Here is an 18,993-nt window from a genome sequence, read left to right on the forward strand (position 1 = left end):
CATTATTGTACTGAACGCGAAGAGCGTTGACAGCCCGCCGCGTGTAGTGTATAATGTTCTTCAGTTTGAATTTTACTAACTATATCAAGTAAAATAATTAAAATAAAGTATTTTGGTAGATTACTCAAAAATACTATTCTATTGATACTTACATTAGCGAACACGAACCACACAGACTCTCCTCTAGAGCCGTAGTGTAGATCAGCGAAAGTGGCACCATCTAGTACGACAGGATTGACCGAGTGTAGCTCATAGCCCGAGAATAGGGACGACTCAAGGCGAAGAATACCGGAACGCTCTTTGCCTTTCCATCTAAAATCAGACAAACAAATATTGAAATAATTGTAATCTTGGGATTCTCATTTTTTGAAGTACTTCAGTAAAAATTTGCCTCGCATTGCATTCACTATTCAGTCAGACACCTGGTCATTCTCAGACCTGTTAAATTTTGTACCAGATGAGACTCTTCAACGTTCCTCGTTTGTTTTCCCAAGTAGCTAATGCCATCTGAAGCAAATCTACAATACGAAATCTTAAAAAATTAAAATAAAAGGTCAGACTAATGCAGCACACTGAAGATTATAATCCAAAAGAGGAGGCGGTTGAGGAGTCTCTTTGAGAACAGTAATTATAGTTTTTTTCTAATAAATAGTATATAAGAACTCACTTGAAGCAAGTCTTGATGATGAGAGTGGGCAAGTTTCCTTGTAAGTCTTCGATAGTGCTGCGTTCAGGTCTGATCTCTTCAATAATACCAGCTTGAATGTTCAGCAATGTGTTCTCTGGCTTAGGAGTGTATGTCGAGTAAGTTATGGTGCCCTAAAAAATTGCACAACGGTTTAGGTAATTGTTTGGACCTACATCAAAAATAAAAAAAAAAACCATTAGATATAAATATTCGGAGCGCCAATGTGTCTGTCAATTGGTCACTTGTGTCTCTGTTTACTCTGACATTATAATGTGTACTCATTAGAGTAGTGTCCCTGAATGTCTCCAAAGGTCAGTTACTGTCTCTTAGTACCTCTTAGTTTCTCTTAATATCTCTAAAGGTCTCTTAGACTTAAATGCCAGAAGAGAAAGAGGAGAGAAGAGGAAGGAGGAGGTTTTAAAGGTTTCTTACTAATTAGTCTTACTAAGTGTCATTATCTGTATATTAGTGTTTATAGTGTTCCTTAAAGTCTAATATCTAGTAGCAAACCTGCACAGTAGCACAGCCGGCACCAGTAGCGTAGACGAACACTTTGGTTGGCAGGCCGGGTAGTTGCAGAGGCCGCGGCGGTGTCTTAGCTCGCAGCTCTAGTGTGTCCGTCAGTTCCATGCCTGCTGTTGCTAGGGATACTGTTAGTGCTCTGTGCCTGTAATAGATAATAATATAATGATAGTGAAATTAGAAATGAAGAGCATCTACATTTTAAGTTGTGTTCAATAGTTTTACTGAGATTTGAAATTGTTAATATGCTGTAAAGTCGAAGTGACTTTACCAACCTGTCAGGGTAACCGCCGCTAACAGCCGCTAAAGGCCTCTGAAATAGCACGGGTAACAACTAAGTACCTAATTACTTAAGTAAATATTCGCCGAATGTCGTCTGGAAGAGATGGCTCTTAGCGATAAGGCCGCCTTTGCCCACCTTAGAATAAGTTCATCCTGTAAATGTCTTGTAAATTTGTGTGCAATAAAGTGTTTTATTATTATTATATTCGCTGAGGCCATTGTTTAACATGCTTTTCGAAACGAGACATGGGTAAAATTACTTTTGTACAATCAGCTCAGTTACCATACAATCTGGCCTACGAAGATAGTCTTCAGAATTACTCACAGTAATTAACAAATCTCTTTACCTATCATGAGCCAATGCAGCATATTGCGCTGCAGCTTTTGTAGCGCTGTAAGCTAAACTAGGGTGTCTTTGAAGAGTAGACGCTCGATAGTACAGGAACCTTGCAGCTGCTTCACCTTCGGCTAAAGCGCCTCTAGCACAAGCTGCTAACAGGACTCTTACGCCAGCTACGTATTGTTCCATTGTTACTGCTTCTGTGGAAAAAATACAATCGAATACCTCCATTATTACTGCTGTCGTGGTCGCGTAGATTTTGGTTTGTTATTTGAGAAAGATACTAGGAAATATCGAGACAAGTAACATATCTGTAAAATGCATATTCAACAAAAGTGTCATCAAATACAAAATAATTTCGCTGATAATAAAATAAATATACTAGTTATTCTGCTGTAATCATCCTATTCTTCTGATTAACTAATAAATAGGAAATATTGGCAAGGATTTTTTTATGAACTATGCAGCAACTTGGACTATTTTAGGATTTTACTCTTCAACCCTGTATACCTCTATTTAAAACGTCATTATTATATTATTTCAATTGATTTGAATAATTCATAATATTATTATGGTTTATTTGAATCGTACCATATGAAGTTGTCTTGATATTCCTCGAGGTTTCCTCCAACAACCAGTCAGCTGCGTCTTTTCTCGGGGTTGGCCAACCAAACTCTCCCTCCTCAGTGGTCGAGGCATTTCTCAAAATTGTTAGAGCTTCTGGTACTATTGGGCTTCTGAAAGTTAAAGTAAAATTATGTAAGTATAGGTTGTACCCCCTCCGGTTGATTGAGGGGAGGCCTGTGTCCAGCAGTGGGACGTATATAGGCAGTTTATGTTTATGTATGTAGGTTGTACTTATTAAGGTTGATGATCGGGCTCACCAACTTTAATTTGATAGTTGTTAGAGTAGTCAAATTGTTTGACATGGTCCGTTTATATCATTCAGTAATTGTTTTGAAAGCCGTTTTGGTATTTCTAAGTTTGGAATCCGAAGCCGTATCACTATGTTGGATATTTTCTTTTAAAAGTTTATTAGTCACACAAATAAAAGGCCTGAACTGACATATAAATATTTTTTTGTAAAGTAGAGAATGCCATTTTTTCCCGTGCCTCGGAAAAAAAGACATGGCCTTGATTACAAACATTGCCATTCTGTAAATCCAACGTGAATAAGTGTTACAATTGCCATCTAACATAATATTGAACATAACATAAGCTGACGACTATATCCCAATCGGTATAGTCAGAATTACATCTATCGCAAGATGAACTAAGTACCTAGACCTCACCGAGCTTTCTGTTAGACTAACGAGATAGGTGGTGAGACGTATCGCCGTCTACGAGTGTAATGGTCGAGCCAACTGTGTTGGTGAAAGTACACTTAACATAAATTAATGTCATTGTTGCAAGTCCGCTACGGGCGTTTCAATATCAAAAAATATTTGAAATATTTTGTAAGTTTAAACTTACCTTGCAAGAACAAGAGCTAACACCGAGGCAGCGAGGGCAGCAGGCGATGTCAACTTGTGAAGATTCTTCTCCAAGTAAGTCTGTGCCTTGGTTGCTACGTCTGCGTCCATCTGAAATCATAAGGCATGATCATAAAAATGCATAATCATTGATATACAACTATATCAATGTGCATGCCTAACTTGAACCTATGAAACGCGTTTGGTATCTGTGATCAAAGAATAATGACAAATACAATCTTCGCACGCAATAAGAGATCATAATAATATATACTACAACATCAGTAGGTACATTTATCAAAAAGGGAAGAAAATATACCCTTCATTCGTGGTTAACTATTAGTAATCCAGTAAATGCGTATACATAGTACTTAGATGATGCTTCATTCTTAACATTTAAGTACCTGATTTTCAACTCCAACTTCAAGCAACGCGACCAAAGTTTCTGCCGTCACCTCTACTCTTCGCTCCCAATCAATCTCTTCCTGCGTCATATTACCATCTTTGTCATAGTAATAATACTCGTTCACATCCACATTTTGCTCTGTTCCATTCACCTTCCTCATTTCCACTGGATAGTAATCTACTTCTTTATCAGCGGCCAGCGGTGTAAACGAACCATCAGGATTCTGACGAGTTTGGATCCATTTTTTGATGGATAGTAGGAGTTGGGGGTCAACTGGATAGTAAGATTGAATTTTGGTGAGTATTTCCAAGATTCTTATAGTTGATAAGTGACTACTCATTCCTGGATGATCGCTGAAGGAGTTGTCGTTTTTACGGAAAGAGAGGAGTACTTGAACCTGGAAAACACAAAAGATTATATTCATTCAAAGCAAGGTTAGGATAATTTACTCTTGTAAAGTGCTCTTCATTTTTAAGATAGATTTTTTAAGTTATTTATTGATGAGATTGGAGCAAAAATGTCGATGAAACTGTCACAACTAACCTGTTCAGGTAATTTCTTCAAAATCTTCTCTCTTTCAGCTTCATCGACCAAATGAGGAATGAACTCCAAAGCTAACAGGGGAGCGAGACTGGCAGAAGCGGCAGAAAGTTGTGAATCCCTCCAGACTTCAGCCCATTGATCACTAGAGTCCGTCTGTAGGCTGTATAGAGGAAGATGAAGACCTCCAGACACCAATAACGTGCCGCTAGCTGAACCCGGAACTACACCGTGCGGTAGGCCTAGTTCTAGCACTTGGGAGAAACCAGCTTCTTCGTTGAAGTTCCAGATCCTGAAATCATGAAAGGCGTCATTTTAGCAACATGTAAAGCTAAGCCAGCACCTTTTGTATGTGTATAGGTTTTATAAGAGATTTATTGATATTCCATTTTTGAATTGTTTGAATGTATTTTATTTTAGAATATGGTTAACTTAGTACTTCAAAATCGTGTAGCTGCAAGATGTCTTCTGTGCTTAGTGGTTTAGCTAAGGATTTCGAGCGTGAAGTTGGGAGACGTTATTATACAATAAATATTGGTATCTCAGTTAACGAAAGCCACAAATATGATTGATTTTCGGATGAGTAAGCAACTAACCTGAAATCAGCTTTATCTCCCCAAAGCGCGCTGAAACCAACATATTTGATCCTCATGTCTTGCGCGAGCGGCCAGACGAGCAGTCGTCGCTCGGACGGCGCCGCACCTCGACCTACGGATAGTCTACCACCTTCCCACCAGACCCACCAGGCACACCACGAGTTGGCTCCAGAACATTCTTCATCGCTTTCTGTCTGCTCCGCACTGGCTAGGTGAACATCATAACCTGGAATATAAAATTGTTAGAGTTAGTCTTACGACATCGTATCAACAGTGGCTGCAAGTTGTCTTTGATTACTTGTGGCTCTGCCCACCCTTTTTTTTTGGATTTACTTGTATTGAACATGAGACAATGCATAGTATCTACATTCATAAAAACAAAACAGTGAGTACTACATACCATGCTTCCCTTTAGCAATCCAAACGCGACTCTTCTCAAACACCACCCGGTACATATCATCTGAAGGTTCTCTGATAGCTGACAGAGCAACGTGAGCCGCTCCCTGAGACTTCAGTTCCAGCACTAAACCAGCTCGGTTGCGGGGAGCTGCCACCCATTGCCATTCCCAGGATCCTCGGGACGATACTGCTAGATGTTCTGAAAAAGACAGGAATATCATTTAATAGCTGTTGCCTGTGGCTATAGCTGCTGTGTAACCTTTGGTTAATACTCTGTCCCTTGGTTTACACTTGATCGTGATTTAATGTGGATGCCAACGATTCGTTATTTTTTGTTCTTACTTTCATTCTCTGAGTATTTTATCCTGTAAGTATTCATATAATTTTATTGCAATGTATTGAATAAATGGTAATTTCTTTCTTAATGACATGTTCTTTCATTTGAATTGTTAAGTAAGAAGTTAATTTATGTTATGCCGATTATTTTTTACCTTCATTCTTGTGAAGATCATGCGCAGAGTTCTTTCCAGCGTTCACTCTTAAACAATTTGAGCCTAACTTTTATACAGCTATGCGTTGCTCTCAAATTGTCAACGCATATTCTAAGGTCCCAGGTTTTTCCCAGAAAATACCAAGAGCCGAGGGTCGTCTGTATTCAAATTTAATTAAAGATACAAACCATTAGCACAGAAGTAAGCGCTCTGGGTGTCGCTCCTATGTAGACCCTCAGGTAGAACCAGCACACTGGCAGACCTGATGACCGACCCCACCAGGGTCTCATTGTTGAACGACGTGTAGGATACGGAGCAGTTATCAGCGCTGTACCCAGTCACTTCCACTGGAAAAGAAAATAATAAAATATTAACACGGAATTACTAATAAAGTGACATCAGCCACATTGGCGAAATCGGTTGTTGACCTCACGCGTGACAAGAAGAAATTGAGTCAAGGAAATAAAAATGTAAGTACTAAAAATTCGATAATATCAAAAAAAAATATTGCTTATGTAAAGCTCAAAGTAACTACAAAAATGGCAAAGCAGTCGTGATAAGTCCATTCTAAAAAGAAATGAAAACGATATCAAAACTTTCAGAAATTGATCTTTTATTACAAAAATGTTCATCGAATCAAAGAAATTTGGAAATAAATTCATAAAATCCCAATATTCACATCAAACATCGTTGTTCAATCAATCTATTTTACGTTATATTTGATAGCCCGACCCTTCTACTCGAGCCCATTGAAAATGAAATGGGATCAAGTAAGCTTCGGCAACTCGATAACATCCTCACATAGCGAATAAAAATTCCGACTATCTGGTACCTATAAATATAATAAAAGTAAAGGAACTCGACATTGATTCTGTATATTGCGCAGATACTAATCAAAATAAATAGCCACATGTATGATGGGACATTTAATTTAGAAAAATTGGTTTTTGTAGAGGTATTTCTATTGGGATTGTCAAAACAAAGTTTGTATGAAAGATTTTTTTTAAAGCCATGGCAAGTCGCTAGTATAAGATAGAAAAAAAGAAACTCGCTTTTGGTTTAGTAATTTCCACAATAACAGTGTCATTGACCTATGCAGGACTCATAAATTGTTCCAATAACCCAGAATAACATAAAACTAGTGTGGTTTTATTTCGAGCGCACTGGTCTATTAGACGCAGAATTTTATATCTATTCTTTATGATTATGACAGTACGTGGCGTGTTTTGGAAGGCATAAGAGGTAGCGGAGAGGGTAAAGAATAAGAAGGAAATGACTTTCTGGCTATTGAACCTATTTGTTACGATGACGAGTAAAACAATAGTAATTTAATCTAACATTCATCCTTGTTAGGGTTAAAGAACATAGACTATTGAACTCCTATCAGTTGGTATAACAGAAAGCTCAGTGAGGTGAGGGTACTCAGTTCATCTTGCGATGCATGTACCTCTGAGTACCCTATTTGTGCTATAGACATGAGCTTATGTTATGTTATGATTGTTGAACAACATAGTACAAGTAAACGATAAGATGAAAAATGTTAGTTCATTATAGTACTTGTGATGCAACGGACAAAACCAAAAAAACTGCATACCTAAGTAAAGCGCTAATGAGCCCTAAGTTCATAAATGAAAATATATGTTCTGAATGAGTGCTGCAAGAACAATCTACAACCTAAACTCCTCTAGCATAGGATGATATTTCAGCTCAGACTAATATAGGCTTCCGTTTATATCTGATACTAAACCAAGCACAGATCACGAATAGCTTCTGCAGTACAGCGATAGTATTGCTGAGGTAATAGAATCTACTAGGTTTACTGCCAACACACTCATACAAAACACTCTACTAGCATTGTAACAGTGTATTTTTATTACCCGTGGCTCCATTGCGACAACGAAATGGGATATAATGTTGTTTTTTCTGGCACACAATTTGGTACATGGCCTGATATTTGGAAGAGAAGCCAGATAAAAATACGACTTCATTTATTGTTGTGTATATTTTTTTCATATTCCTGTCTGTATCTGTTAGATTAAGGTGATGTGTTTCAGTCAGCTAGGTAACGCTGCGTCAGCAGATGGCGTTACTTCTGCAGTTTTCGTATTTTTTTCCATTTATTCGTTTAGTGTTGAGTTCTGACCCAGTGAAATGTTAGGTGGCGAAATCTTACATACATTATCTTTAAGTTAAGCTACAATTTTGAAGTATTTACTGCAAATATCATATTGAAACATTGCATCAAAAGTTGGTGTCATTTCAATTTGTGTACAAACACGAAGCTGTCACACACACATGCAAACTAGGTTAGCTATTAAAAGAGATGCATAATTTGAAGTCTACTTCTAACTTCTAAATGGCGCATTTGGTAAAGCAGTCGCCGCCATTCTTAAGTTTCACGGTTCAAACCCAAGTGCATGTTTTAATTGTTTTTACTTTTTGTATTTTTTTTACAATTGACTTTGGCGAACCCGTCTATTTGTTACGGAATTTTCAAAAAGTATCACTTTTACCAATAATATTATAATTATACAATAATGTACTTTGCACTAAAGTACCTTCCGTAATTTCCGTATTTTTTATTTTGTAAAATTCTAACAGGCATTAATCGCATCAGTGAACATGCGGCTAACTAAAAAACTACTGAACGGATTTTCATACGGTTTTCACCAATGAGTAGAGTGATTCATGGGCGTGCTTTAGGGTATATAATTTATAAGTACAAGTATTTTTTTTTGTATAAAATGGTTCAAAAATGATGATGAATGTCAAACATAATTATCGTTACAAATATAGCCGACTTGGAGCTTTCGGCGAAAACACTGCCTGAGCCCATTGAGATATAACAAAACAACGTATGGTTGAATTGTTCCTTTTTTGTAGGTCTACCGAAAAGTCCACAATATGTCATAATAATTATATTGTGTATAAAGAATTGTGTATATGTATTGTATGATTTTACAAATAACGATCACAGTATAGTAATAATAAGGTAGATTTTTCCTAAATTGCGTCGGTTCAAACTTTGTCGCATCGCGTTTGAAGGATGTAATAGCGCTTCAGGACGTCCCGCAAGCACGGCGCTGATGTCGCAGTATCCGCATATAATTATTATGACTTGTCATTTAGTTCCAACAAAATCCGCGGGACTTCATACGTATGTCAGTGACAGCTGGTGATAGCATGCGGGACACTTAGCAGCTAATCGAATTCTATGTTGTTTTCGCGCCCAGTCCAGACGACTTGCAGCGCATTTCTGGACTTATATTTACGCGTGGTGTTTATTGTTAGGTTAGTTAGTTCAGGTTAGGACGTCTTTTTTTAACGAGGACGTTAAAAAAAGACGAGGCTGGGACGTATTGAAGTAGTATTTCGATATATACGCGGCCTGAAATGGGCTGTTTCGGGGACCTGAACTGGTTGCTGTCGAACTTATTATCACGTTTTCTTGATTAAAATTCATAAATAAATCAAATAGAAAAAAGAAAAAAGATTTTCGTTAGTTTTAGATCTGTCATGATGTCTGTGATGTTTGGTTTTTTTTTTTTTGTTTTGTTTTTCCCCGAAGGGTAAGGCAAAGGGAACTATGCCCATACAGCCATGTCTTACGTATTTTTTTTCTTGATGATTAATGAAATGATGAAAGGTGATGATGATGAAACCTAAGCCCCCACCCTCGGAGTAGACTCCTACTCCGAACCCCAAACGAATTAACTCAAAAGTCCGCATAAACTTTTGAGTTATGAAGCGGCTTCCCGGCACGAAGCGAAAATAGGCAGATACACTTTGTTTATTGAATACTCCAATATAATAACACTCGCGAATGTCTTCCGACTAACTTAATGCGATCATTAACCACAAAACACCACTTCGTATTAATTATTTAGATTACTCAATGAAGAAAGCAACTGTCCCGTTCCCGTTTCCCGCCGAAAAGCCCCTGTGATGTTTGGTTATTATACATAAGAATTTCAAAATTTATCTTATTTTTTTTCCCAAAGGGCAAGGCAAAGGGAACTATGCCCATACAGCCATGTCTTGTGTTTTTTTTCTTGATGATGATTAATGAAATGATGACACCTAAGCCCCCACCCTCGGAGCAGACTCCTACTCCGAACCCCAAACGAAGTAAGCGGCTTGTTGGCGCAAAGCGAAAATAGATAGGTACACTTTGTTTATTGAATATTCCGATTTAATAATACTATCGGGAATGTTTTCCGACTAACTTAAGGTGATCATTAACCACAAAACACCACTTCGTATTGATTATTTAGATTATTCAACGAAGAAATCAACCTTCCCGTTCCCGTTTCCACCAAAAAGTCCGCGGCAAAGAGAATATAAATAAATCTGTATGTTGGATGGAAAAACAATTAATTAAAAATGACTACTATTTAGGCCGGCAAATGCAACAACTTTTTTTTTGATGCAAAGGGAACTATGCCCATACAGCCATTTCATTTTATGTATTGATTTTTTATTATAATATATGTCCTCTTTTAAAACACGGTACTTACCCATTATTTAAAAATGTTTAAATAATATGCGTTAAAACAAAAATATTTTTCCAATATTCCTTTTCTCAGATTGTAGTATTTTTAGTTTTTTATTTATATTTATTCTCTTCATACAAAATCTCTTTATAAATTGTCACTGACATTCTATTACACTTGTCAAGTAGTCAAAGCCTTTAGAGAAAAAAAAAACTATCACGCACACAAACTAACATTGACACCTCTACACGCTCAGCAAATACACTGTAATCTGCACCACTACAAATGTAGAATTGATCAAAATTGTGGGTCTGAAATATGGTACTTCTCGTATTCGGACCCTAAATTTTTGTTAGTTTGCGAAAATAATACACCAAAATATTACTATTTATCGGTTTTATAACAATATTCCTCTATCCGTTTTCCTGTAGCACTGCATCAACTTTTGTATGGAAAACGAATCACCTTAACATGCAAAACCAGGCTGATGACTTAATCCACCCCTTGAGTAAGTAACTCATAATGGTGCATCGCAAGTTCTTGTAAAAATATCACTTCATATTAATGCATTTCACGTTCAAGTTTAATTATGATATATCCATTTGATATAATACAGTATTTTTATTGTCTACATATTGAAGCTGAAAGAGTTTATGCTCGTTTATGACGGTATACGCAGTGTGATTTTAAATACCAAAGTTTTTTATTACTGAATGCACATCTATGGAAGTAAAGATATCGTCTTTGAGTGCCTAAAATACATTTCAGAAGTTGAAAACGACCTTTGAACCATTCCCTGTATAGAAGCGTCAGAACCCAATCTCAGGTCGTCAAAAACTTCTGCCGTTGCCCTGGGGGTAATATTTGCATTATTATGTGGGTAGGTGGTGAATTGGTCCAATTTAGATGTTAATTCGGCAGGGGCGTCAAATTGCTCCGATAACCGAATGTCTAGCTAATCTAACATTGGAATATTGTGCCCAGTAAATTAGTGCCAAATATTCGCTCCGTTATTGGACTTTCCGGCCTTTGCTATTAACGGTCTGTTAAATTAACAGTTTAAGCTATTTGGTTTATTTGTTCAATCTGGTCAGTTTGACTACTGAAATTGTCAATTTGCTTTGCGGATTGTCATTGAAACTGTTTTCTATTGTGTTTGCCAATGAGTTATTCATTAGCTCTACAGTTTAAATTCGCAAGTTCTTGAATGACAGTGTAACGTTTCATTTCAACCTCGAAAGTTACATTTTATTACGTAAATTAAATTCTTATGATGAAGACATTAAAACTATAATGTGGATGAGATAGCACGACAATGTTGTACGGAGGGGACATATAACTTCTCGAGCACAATTTAATAACTTAGCTGTACTGTAATATCCTAGGGTAGGTGACATGTAAAGGAAGACTATCTGTTTATGAGCCAGGTCTAAGGGCGATATCTCACAAGGAGACCAAAATATATTCAGTTGATGATGTGTTGTTGCAGTTGTTGGTTGCACAACCAGCAAAAAACCAAGTGAGGTAGCATTTATACAACTGCCTACATATTGTTGGTGTACTAGTGAGATAGGTCCCTAAAGGTTTCATTTCCTTTATGTGTCAAAAGTTGCAATTCAACATTGTAAAGTTTTCAATGTTGTAACACCTGCACCTCGTAAATAAAACGAATGTGTTGACTACGTTTGCTAGAAATATCGCGAGAGCTTGAAATAAACACATTATTACATTACATTTTGCTTGCTTTTTTTTCAATCTTTCGAGATTGGATTGGCTGCACTACCACCACCCATTTTAGTGCAGCTGTATCCAAAATACTTCTATACTGTTCTGGGAGCAAATAAAAAACATAGAACACGTTCAGCTGCTTGTCTTCCCGGGCATGTCTTAAACCCAACAGAGGGATTGTGTCCTCTAACATAATGTACAAATGTTATGGGCGATAGCCCGATCCCTTATCACCACAAGGTTTATTATATCCAGCTTACGAAATTGTATCAACAGTGGTTGCAAATTGACTTTGATTATTTGTGGCTCTGCCCACTCCATTAGGGATTACGGGGGTGAGGTTATGTATGTAGTAAATTACAAAGACATGAAAGGTACGTAACAAAAGATACATTATTAGTAATTATTATTAAGTGAACCAATAAGTTGTTAAATTATCTTAAGTGCAGTTTTCACTTACACAGTTGGCTTGACAGCGAGACGGGTTACCTCCTATCACGTTAGTCTAACAGAAAGTTCGGTGAGGTGTTTTTAAACCTGGGCCTTATGAGGAAAAAAATATAGATAATTATAGTGCGTAGTATTATACGCGGAGAAAATACCTAAGTCATACATAAAATCTACAAAAAAGAACACACAATAGGTGCAGCGGTATTATAGACAGCAATTTATTTGTCAATCCCAGCAAAGTTATCGTACATCATTTCAGCTATCAGCAGTAACGTAAGAGCATCGAAGCCTTCATCTTTCAAGAGCAAAAGTTGACTTGAGTTTGTTGACAAGGCAAACTAGAACACGGCGAGATGAAATTTTGCTCCCAACAAAAATACGGACAGGAAAATCCTTCACAGAGCTTAGCGGACCCTCGACGTTAAAGAATAAAATCGCTTGCAGTAAAAAGATTTTCATAAAGAGAGTCGCGTATAGCATTTTACGCCAAACGTTCATTTTGTTGAATTATTCGGTAAGGGATTATTTTCATAAGAATAACGGTCTCACTTTGTGATCCTTAGTTTGGTTAGGACATTTATTCAGGCTGATCACCTGATTGTCCGAAAGTAAGATGCGTGGTTCGGAAGGTACGTTGCCGTTGGTCCCGGTTACTATTTACTGATGTAAGTAAGTAGTCGTTACATGAGCCATGTCAGGGGTGTCTTTGGCGGCTCAATAGTAACCCTGACACTAGGGTTGATGGGGTTGGTAATCCCCCACACAACCCACACGATAGAAGAAGAAGAAATATAACGGTAACAGAATGAGACATCAAAATATTTGACGTTATTTAAAAGTACTTAAATGAAGTTTGTAGGAAAATGTAGGTAAATAAAGTTAATAAGTAGTTTATACAAGAAAGGTCAAGCATAGACAATTTTTTTTTTCATATATTGAATACCTAAAGCGTACCTAATTATATTAGAACTTAGCTATCGTAAAAAATAATCTTTTCCCGTTTGATGGAAGGCAATGAAAATTGCTTTTATAGTTGGTTATTTACATTGCGCTGGTGATAAAAATGTGTTTTATTTAGCATCAAAACGTTAAAAAGTGTTAAAAATTTCTACCACTAGAACACGATCGAGAGCTGAAACCGTACATTGAGTTATGTTCGACGGATTTTCTTTGAATTTGTGTCTTCCAAATAAGACCTTAGGCTTGGTCTTATTTGGTCTTCCAAAGCCTAAGGTCTTATTTGGAAGACAGAAAATCAAAGAAAATCCGTCGAACATACTCAATGTAGTACGGTTTCAGCTCTTGATCTCTCGAAAACGAACACAGCGCTAAAGTTGATTAAAGAATATAGCTTTAGCTGGAACATAAGTCGTGGGTAAAATGTTGTCGGACGATCCCACTTGTTAACGGCACAAACTTTTGGGGGCCTTTAATTTCACAATTATGTCCACGTTCCCGAGGCCTAGCGAGATCATTAAAATATTTTGCTCCAAAGATAACTCGGGTGGAGATTTTGAATAAATTCGGGGCCCTTATATTCGTTGGTATTAATTAAAAAATGTTCTTTGTTGGTCGGATGGAAGGTTGTGTTAGGATAATTAGCAGTAATTCTGACCGTGAATTTGTGAGTGTAATTAGATAAAAACACCGGAACAGTTCACTGTTTCAAAGTATCAACAATGTAAACGACCTAAGCGCCATCTACAATGACTGTGTGAATGACGCGATAAGACATAATTTTTCATTTTTGGAGAATAAGGATTGTGATACTTTGTCAATAGGAGGCAATCAAGAATCAACACTAGCTTACAATATGAGCTCATCCTTCATTCAATGTCCAATGACACGGTCTTCTAAACTGGAATTTAATATCCCGTGTGAATTAAGTAGAACACTCGTGTCGGGAAAGTCGCATGTTCTCGAGGTTTTATTTACTTCGTACGGGTTATTATCAAATCATCATCTTACCAGTAATATTCTTCCGTCCAGGTGTATTGACTGCGACTCTGACGACAAGTTGGGTGCCTCCACGCGGGCCCAATCGCAGTCGTTCAGTGACGTACAAAGCTCCAGTACTTGCAAACGCCGCGCCCGCGCTTAGAGCCAGTAGGGCTGTCACCTGGGAAAAAAAAAAAGAAAAACGATTTTGATGTTTCTCGTCTTCTTCTATCGTGAGTGTATGAGACGGATTACAAACTGAATCAACCCTGATGTCAGGTCACCTTTTTTAAGCCGCCAATTTGTCCATGAACGTGACTTATGTAACGTGTCTACGTCAAATCAATTGATTTCCAGACACAATAGTTAGACAAAGGGGTTGGATTTTAAAAAGACATTCGGTTTTACGAGTAAATATATCTAGAACTTATAGCAGATTTATACGATATAGTCACAATGGTCCCGATTCCTGCAGACAACTCCTAATTTTATTTTAAGTTATACCCGTCAATTTCTTATTCGCCGAAAAGGAAAGGGACAGTCAATTTTAAATTGAAAAAATAACCCATGCGAATAAAATAAGCATCTCGCTCATATCTCGGTGTCACTGTCAACATAATTTTGTCAGATTATTGGCCAATATAAAATTTTGGAAGGATTTTAATTTCTGTCTAAAATTGACGTGTTTCATAAATTTCATGCCTGTCGATTACCCGTCCCTTTCCTTTTCGGCGGATAAGAAAATGACAGGTATAACGTAAAATAAACTTAGATCGTATGTACCGGAATCAACATCAATATCTACGTAATTTGTATGAAACATGACCGACGGGAGTCAACCAGGTGTCAACCAGGGCATGAGGGTAAAGTCAATAATGATCCTAGACGACTGTTTGTTCAAGCTAGTGACACCGTGCTTTCCAGTATTGAGGGACTTTTGAGTAAAAATATAAGAAAATTAAGAAGTAGAAAAATAATACTCAAGTCACACTACACTTCATACAAACAAGCTCGTTTTACACAGACATCACACATTGACGTTATCGTACACGCGCATCTGTGTGTGTGACGTCTGACGCCACACGATTCAAGTCTAAACTTGTGTTCTAGGGGGGTGAGGTAAATCTAGCTCAGATGCTGGTGGGGAGCGGAGACTTGCCGTTCTACACTTAGTATTATTCCTCATTGTATGCTTAAATGTAACTCTTAAGATCTGGTAGTTAGTGTAATTTTAACGGCAGCTTATTAACTGATGCTGGTACTTATTAACTATTGTTGACATTACCACACGTAATCTCATATTTTGTTTTTTCTTACATAAAATTACAGGTCTGAGTAAACAGGACATCAATAGAGAAACCTTAAACATTATTTTTTAACTACCGTAGCATAGCTCTCCGAAACGGTTTAATTTTAAGGCATATTCATATTGATATTTATATTCATTTATTGCATCGTTAGTGTAATAAAGGACACAAATGAACCCAGACATCTTTTATTTTCTTTTCTTTTGACATGAATTATCACAAACTTGCTTCAGATGCCATTAACTACTTGACCGAACAAATGTGGAGCAAGGACTCTCACCACTCATCAACAAAACAAGATAAAGATTCTGCTTCATCAAAACTTGTCCGTAGAAACCAGACAGTTATAAACGCAATTAAGGACTGTCCCGACTTTGGCCATAAACCTGGCGACACTACAGATACCTGCGAGGTGAGATGCTGTAGTGTTGATTCGACAGATATTTGGGCCAATCGAGGGTGACAGGGCGAGGGCGCAATTATATCCTCCCGGATAATACCGCGCGTCCGGGAGAATTCCAATACAAATAGCTACTGGTATACCTATATAAGGTATACGTAGTTACATATTGCTTATTAGATTTTCACAGGGGTTCGCTAAAGAAAGTGTGGAAAGGGTTTGCACAGATGAATTGACACATAATTGCGTAGACTATTATATCCTAAATGCCCGGCTACAAAACTTGTGTCGATTTTATTCATCCACCATTGCAAATTTTCTAAAATTCAAACGGATCTGCTAACGACACAAAACGGCAAATTGCTAAAAGCAATTACAAACAATAAAGTAAAAAATATATTAAAGCAATTAATTGGTATGACGGCTTGTTTTACCTCTTGGTTATAGGTGTCTTATAGTTGATCAAGAATTTATTGGGCAGACAGTAGTTACTAATTTTCGACACTTAATCGGTAGGTAGAGTGCCAGACAGCTTATGGTTAACTATTGAAAATTGTTGAATTAATAATGTCTCGAAATATTACAGTCTCGAAGTAATAGTGTCTCGAAGTATTAGAGTCTCGAAATATTAGTGTTTCGGTCAAGCAGAAAAAAAATGCAATATGCAGAAAAGCTTATAATTCAGGTAGGTACCAGAAATCAGTTTAGTTAGAACGTCGTCGTGTGTTGGACAAAATTATACCATTGGTTGGTATAATAATGTTTGAACGGACGGTTTATTTGTCTACGAACATAATTAGTATGAACTAATTTGGTGTTATATATAATAGAACCCAAATAACTCTTTTAATGATTACTCGCCGCCTGTATTATATTTATACTTTATCAAACTTTGATATTAAAAGTTCTAAGAATGGAAGCGTTGTTCGCAAATAAACGCCTACTCGTTTTAATTTTAAATGTAGTAATATTTCAGGAAGAAACGCTTTTTTAGTTTAAATATATCTCTATATAATAAACGGTCTTAGCGATAGGACACAAGCATCGTTATATGAAAGTATGAGTTTAAAGTATTCGTATACCAGCTGTTGTCCACGATTTCGTTTGCATTTGGGTGAATCTGTCTCTGAAAAGTACGTTAAAGATGGATTTGCAAGTAAAACAAATAAACACTGACTGACTCAAATCAACTTAATACCGTATAATTTGTGTTATTAATTATTATTCATAGTTTTAGGGTTGTGCTACAGTCTGGATACTCCATACAAAAGACTCTTTCGTACCGTCATAGAATAAGGAATAATACTACGTATAGAACGGTAACTCTCCGCTCCCCACCAGTGGCCGAGCTAGGTTTACCTCACCCCCTCTCGGTCTTACTTTAGTCTTCAATCGTGTGGGTATCACACACACAGATGCGCGTATAGAATCATCTCAATGTGTAGTGCCTGTGTAAATGGAGGTTTTTTTTATATAAAGTGTCCGGCGTGTGCTAATGGATGACCCAGTTGATGAGACCCAGCGTGACTTCCTCATGGTGCAGGGCGGAGTGTGTCCGTTCTTTATTCTATGGTTGAGTTTGAATTTCGGACCAAGTGCAATGTATCGTTTCGAATTCAAAACGCTGTTGAATGTGATACAAAACATAAATATTGAATTAAATCTACCCAACGGTGCTTCACCAAAATTTACGGTCGAATAATTTAGCTAAACATATGGATATTTGCTTAGGACCCACCCTTTATAAATATTACTCGTATTTATTCTACATGTAATCTTAGAGCCCACACATAAATTAATTTGTTCCTTGTGTAAGCATACGGGGGAAATGCTGTGCGTTTCATAAAGTTAGATTGGTTTATGTCACGGAGACTCGTTCAAATGAGTTAGCGATTTAGTTGTCCATAGCTTTTACTAATTTTAATGATACCTATTCTACTTCTTATGTTGTAACTTTAAAAATATTTTTGTATAGTCTCAGTAGAAGCCTCCGTGGTCTAGTGGTTAGAGTGTTAGGCTCACGATCTGGAGGTCCGGGTTCGATTCCCGATGGGGACATTGTCGAAATCACTTTGTGAGACTGTCCTTTGTTTGGTAAGGACTTTTCAGACTTGAATCACCTGATTGTCCGAAAAAGTAAGTTGATTCCGTGCTTCGGAGGGCACGTTAAGCCGTTGGTTCCGGCTATTAGCCGTAAGAACACCTCCACCAACCCGCAGTGGAGCAGCGTGGTGAAGTATGCTCCATACCCCCTCCGGTTGATTGAGGGGAGGCTTGTGCCCAGCAGTGGGACGTATATAGGCTGTTTATGTATGTAGTCTTAAAAGATACCCAAATGGCGTTTCTTTGTACCTAGTCTATTATAGAAAAACATACATAACAATAACAGCCTGTGCCCAGCAGTGTACGTATACATACGTCCCACTCCCCTCTCAATCAACCGGAGGGGGTATAGAGCGTACTCCATCACGCTGCTCCTCTGTGGGTTGGTGGTGTTTTACAAAACATACATACAGCATTTTCCCGGTGAGAAATAGGCGTGAGTTTATGTATGTTTGTGTAGATACTTACAGCAGTTTATATGGTGATAGTTCAGTATTTAAATAGAAAGAAAACTTGTACAAAATTGGAATATAGGTAGGTACTTCTTATTGCATTATGTTAATAACTTTTTTTATAGAGTCTAATATTGACAGGCTGGTTTGTAGGTCTTCTTCTTCTATCGTGTGGATTGTGAGGTGAATTACCAACCGTTGGTGGTTTGTAGGTAATGAACCGAAGATTTCATCTCACGATTTTATGCTTCATTGGTTTATTGACGCAGTAGATATCTATAAGTATAACTATCTCGTGATCTATATATCTTGTTTGTATAATGATGTAATCAAAATTATTTTGTTTACTTAATTATTATTGTTTGTTCCATAAAGTATTCCGTGTT

At 37.3% G+C, this 18,993-nt stretch overlaps 1 protein-coding gene across 1 annotated transcript in view; it reads right to left on the bottom strand.

The window, feature by feature from the left end:
- The window catches only part of LOC126370370 (C3 and PZP-like alpha-2-macroglobulin domain-containing protein 8), a 170,867-nt gene that overhangs the window by 3,126 nt on the left and 148,748 nt on the right, over nt 1-18,993 (bottom strand). The window contains exons 14-25 of the mRNA XM_050015208.1: nt 14,376-14,526; nt 5,925-6,083; nt 5,247-5,444; nt 4,847-5,072; nt 4,254-4,542; nt 3,709-4,107; nt 3,306-3,415; nt 2,424-2,569; nt 1,840-2,032; nt 1,199-1,355; nt 668-819; nt 153-312 (exon numbers count right to left, since the gene is read on the bottom strand). Of these exons, the coding sequence (XP_049871165.1) occupies nt 153-312; nt 668-819; nt 1,199-1,355; nt 1,840-2,032; nt 2,424-2,569; nt 3,306-3,415; nt 3,709-4,107; nt 4,254-4,542; nt 4,847-5,072; nt 5,247-5,444; nt 5,925-6,083; nt 14,376-14,526 (2,340 nt within the window). The remainder of the gene's footprint in view (nt 1-152; nt 313-667; nt 820-1,198; nt 1,356-1,839; nt 2,033-2,423; nt 2,570-3,305; nt 3,416-3,708; nt 4,108-4,253; nt 4,543-4,846; nt 5,073-5,246; nt 5,445-5,924; nt 6,084-14,375; nt 14,527-18,993) is intronic.

The sequence above is a fragment of the Pectinophora gossypiella genome, chromosome 10, assembly GCF_024362695.1.
Source record: "Pectinophora gossypiella chromosome 10, ilPecGoss1.1, whole genome shotgun sequence".
Taxonomy (NCBI): Eukaryota; Metazoa; Arthropoda; class Insecta; order Lepidoptera; family Gelechiidae; genus Pectinophora; species Pectinophora gossypiella.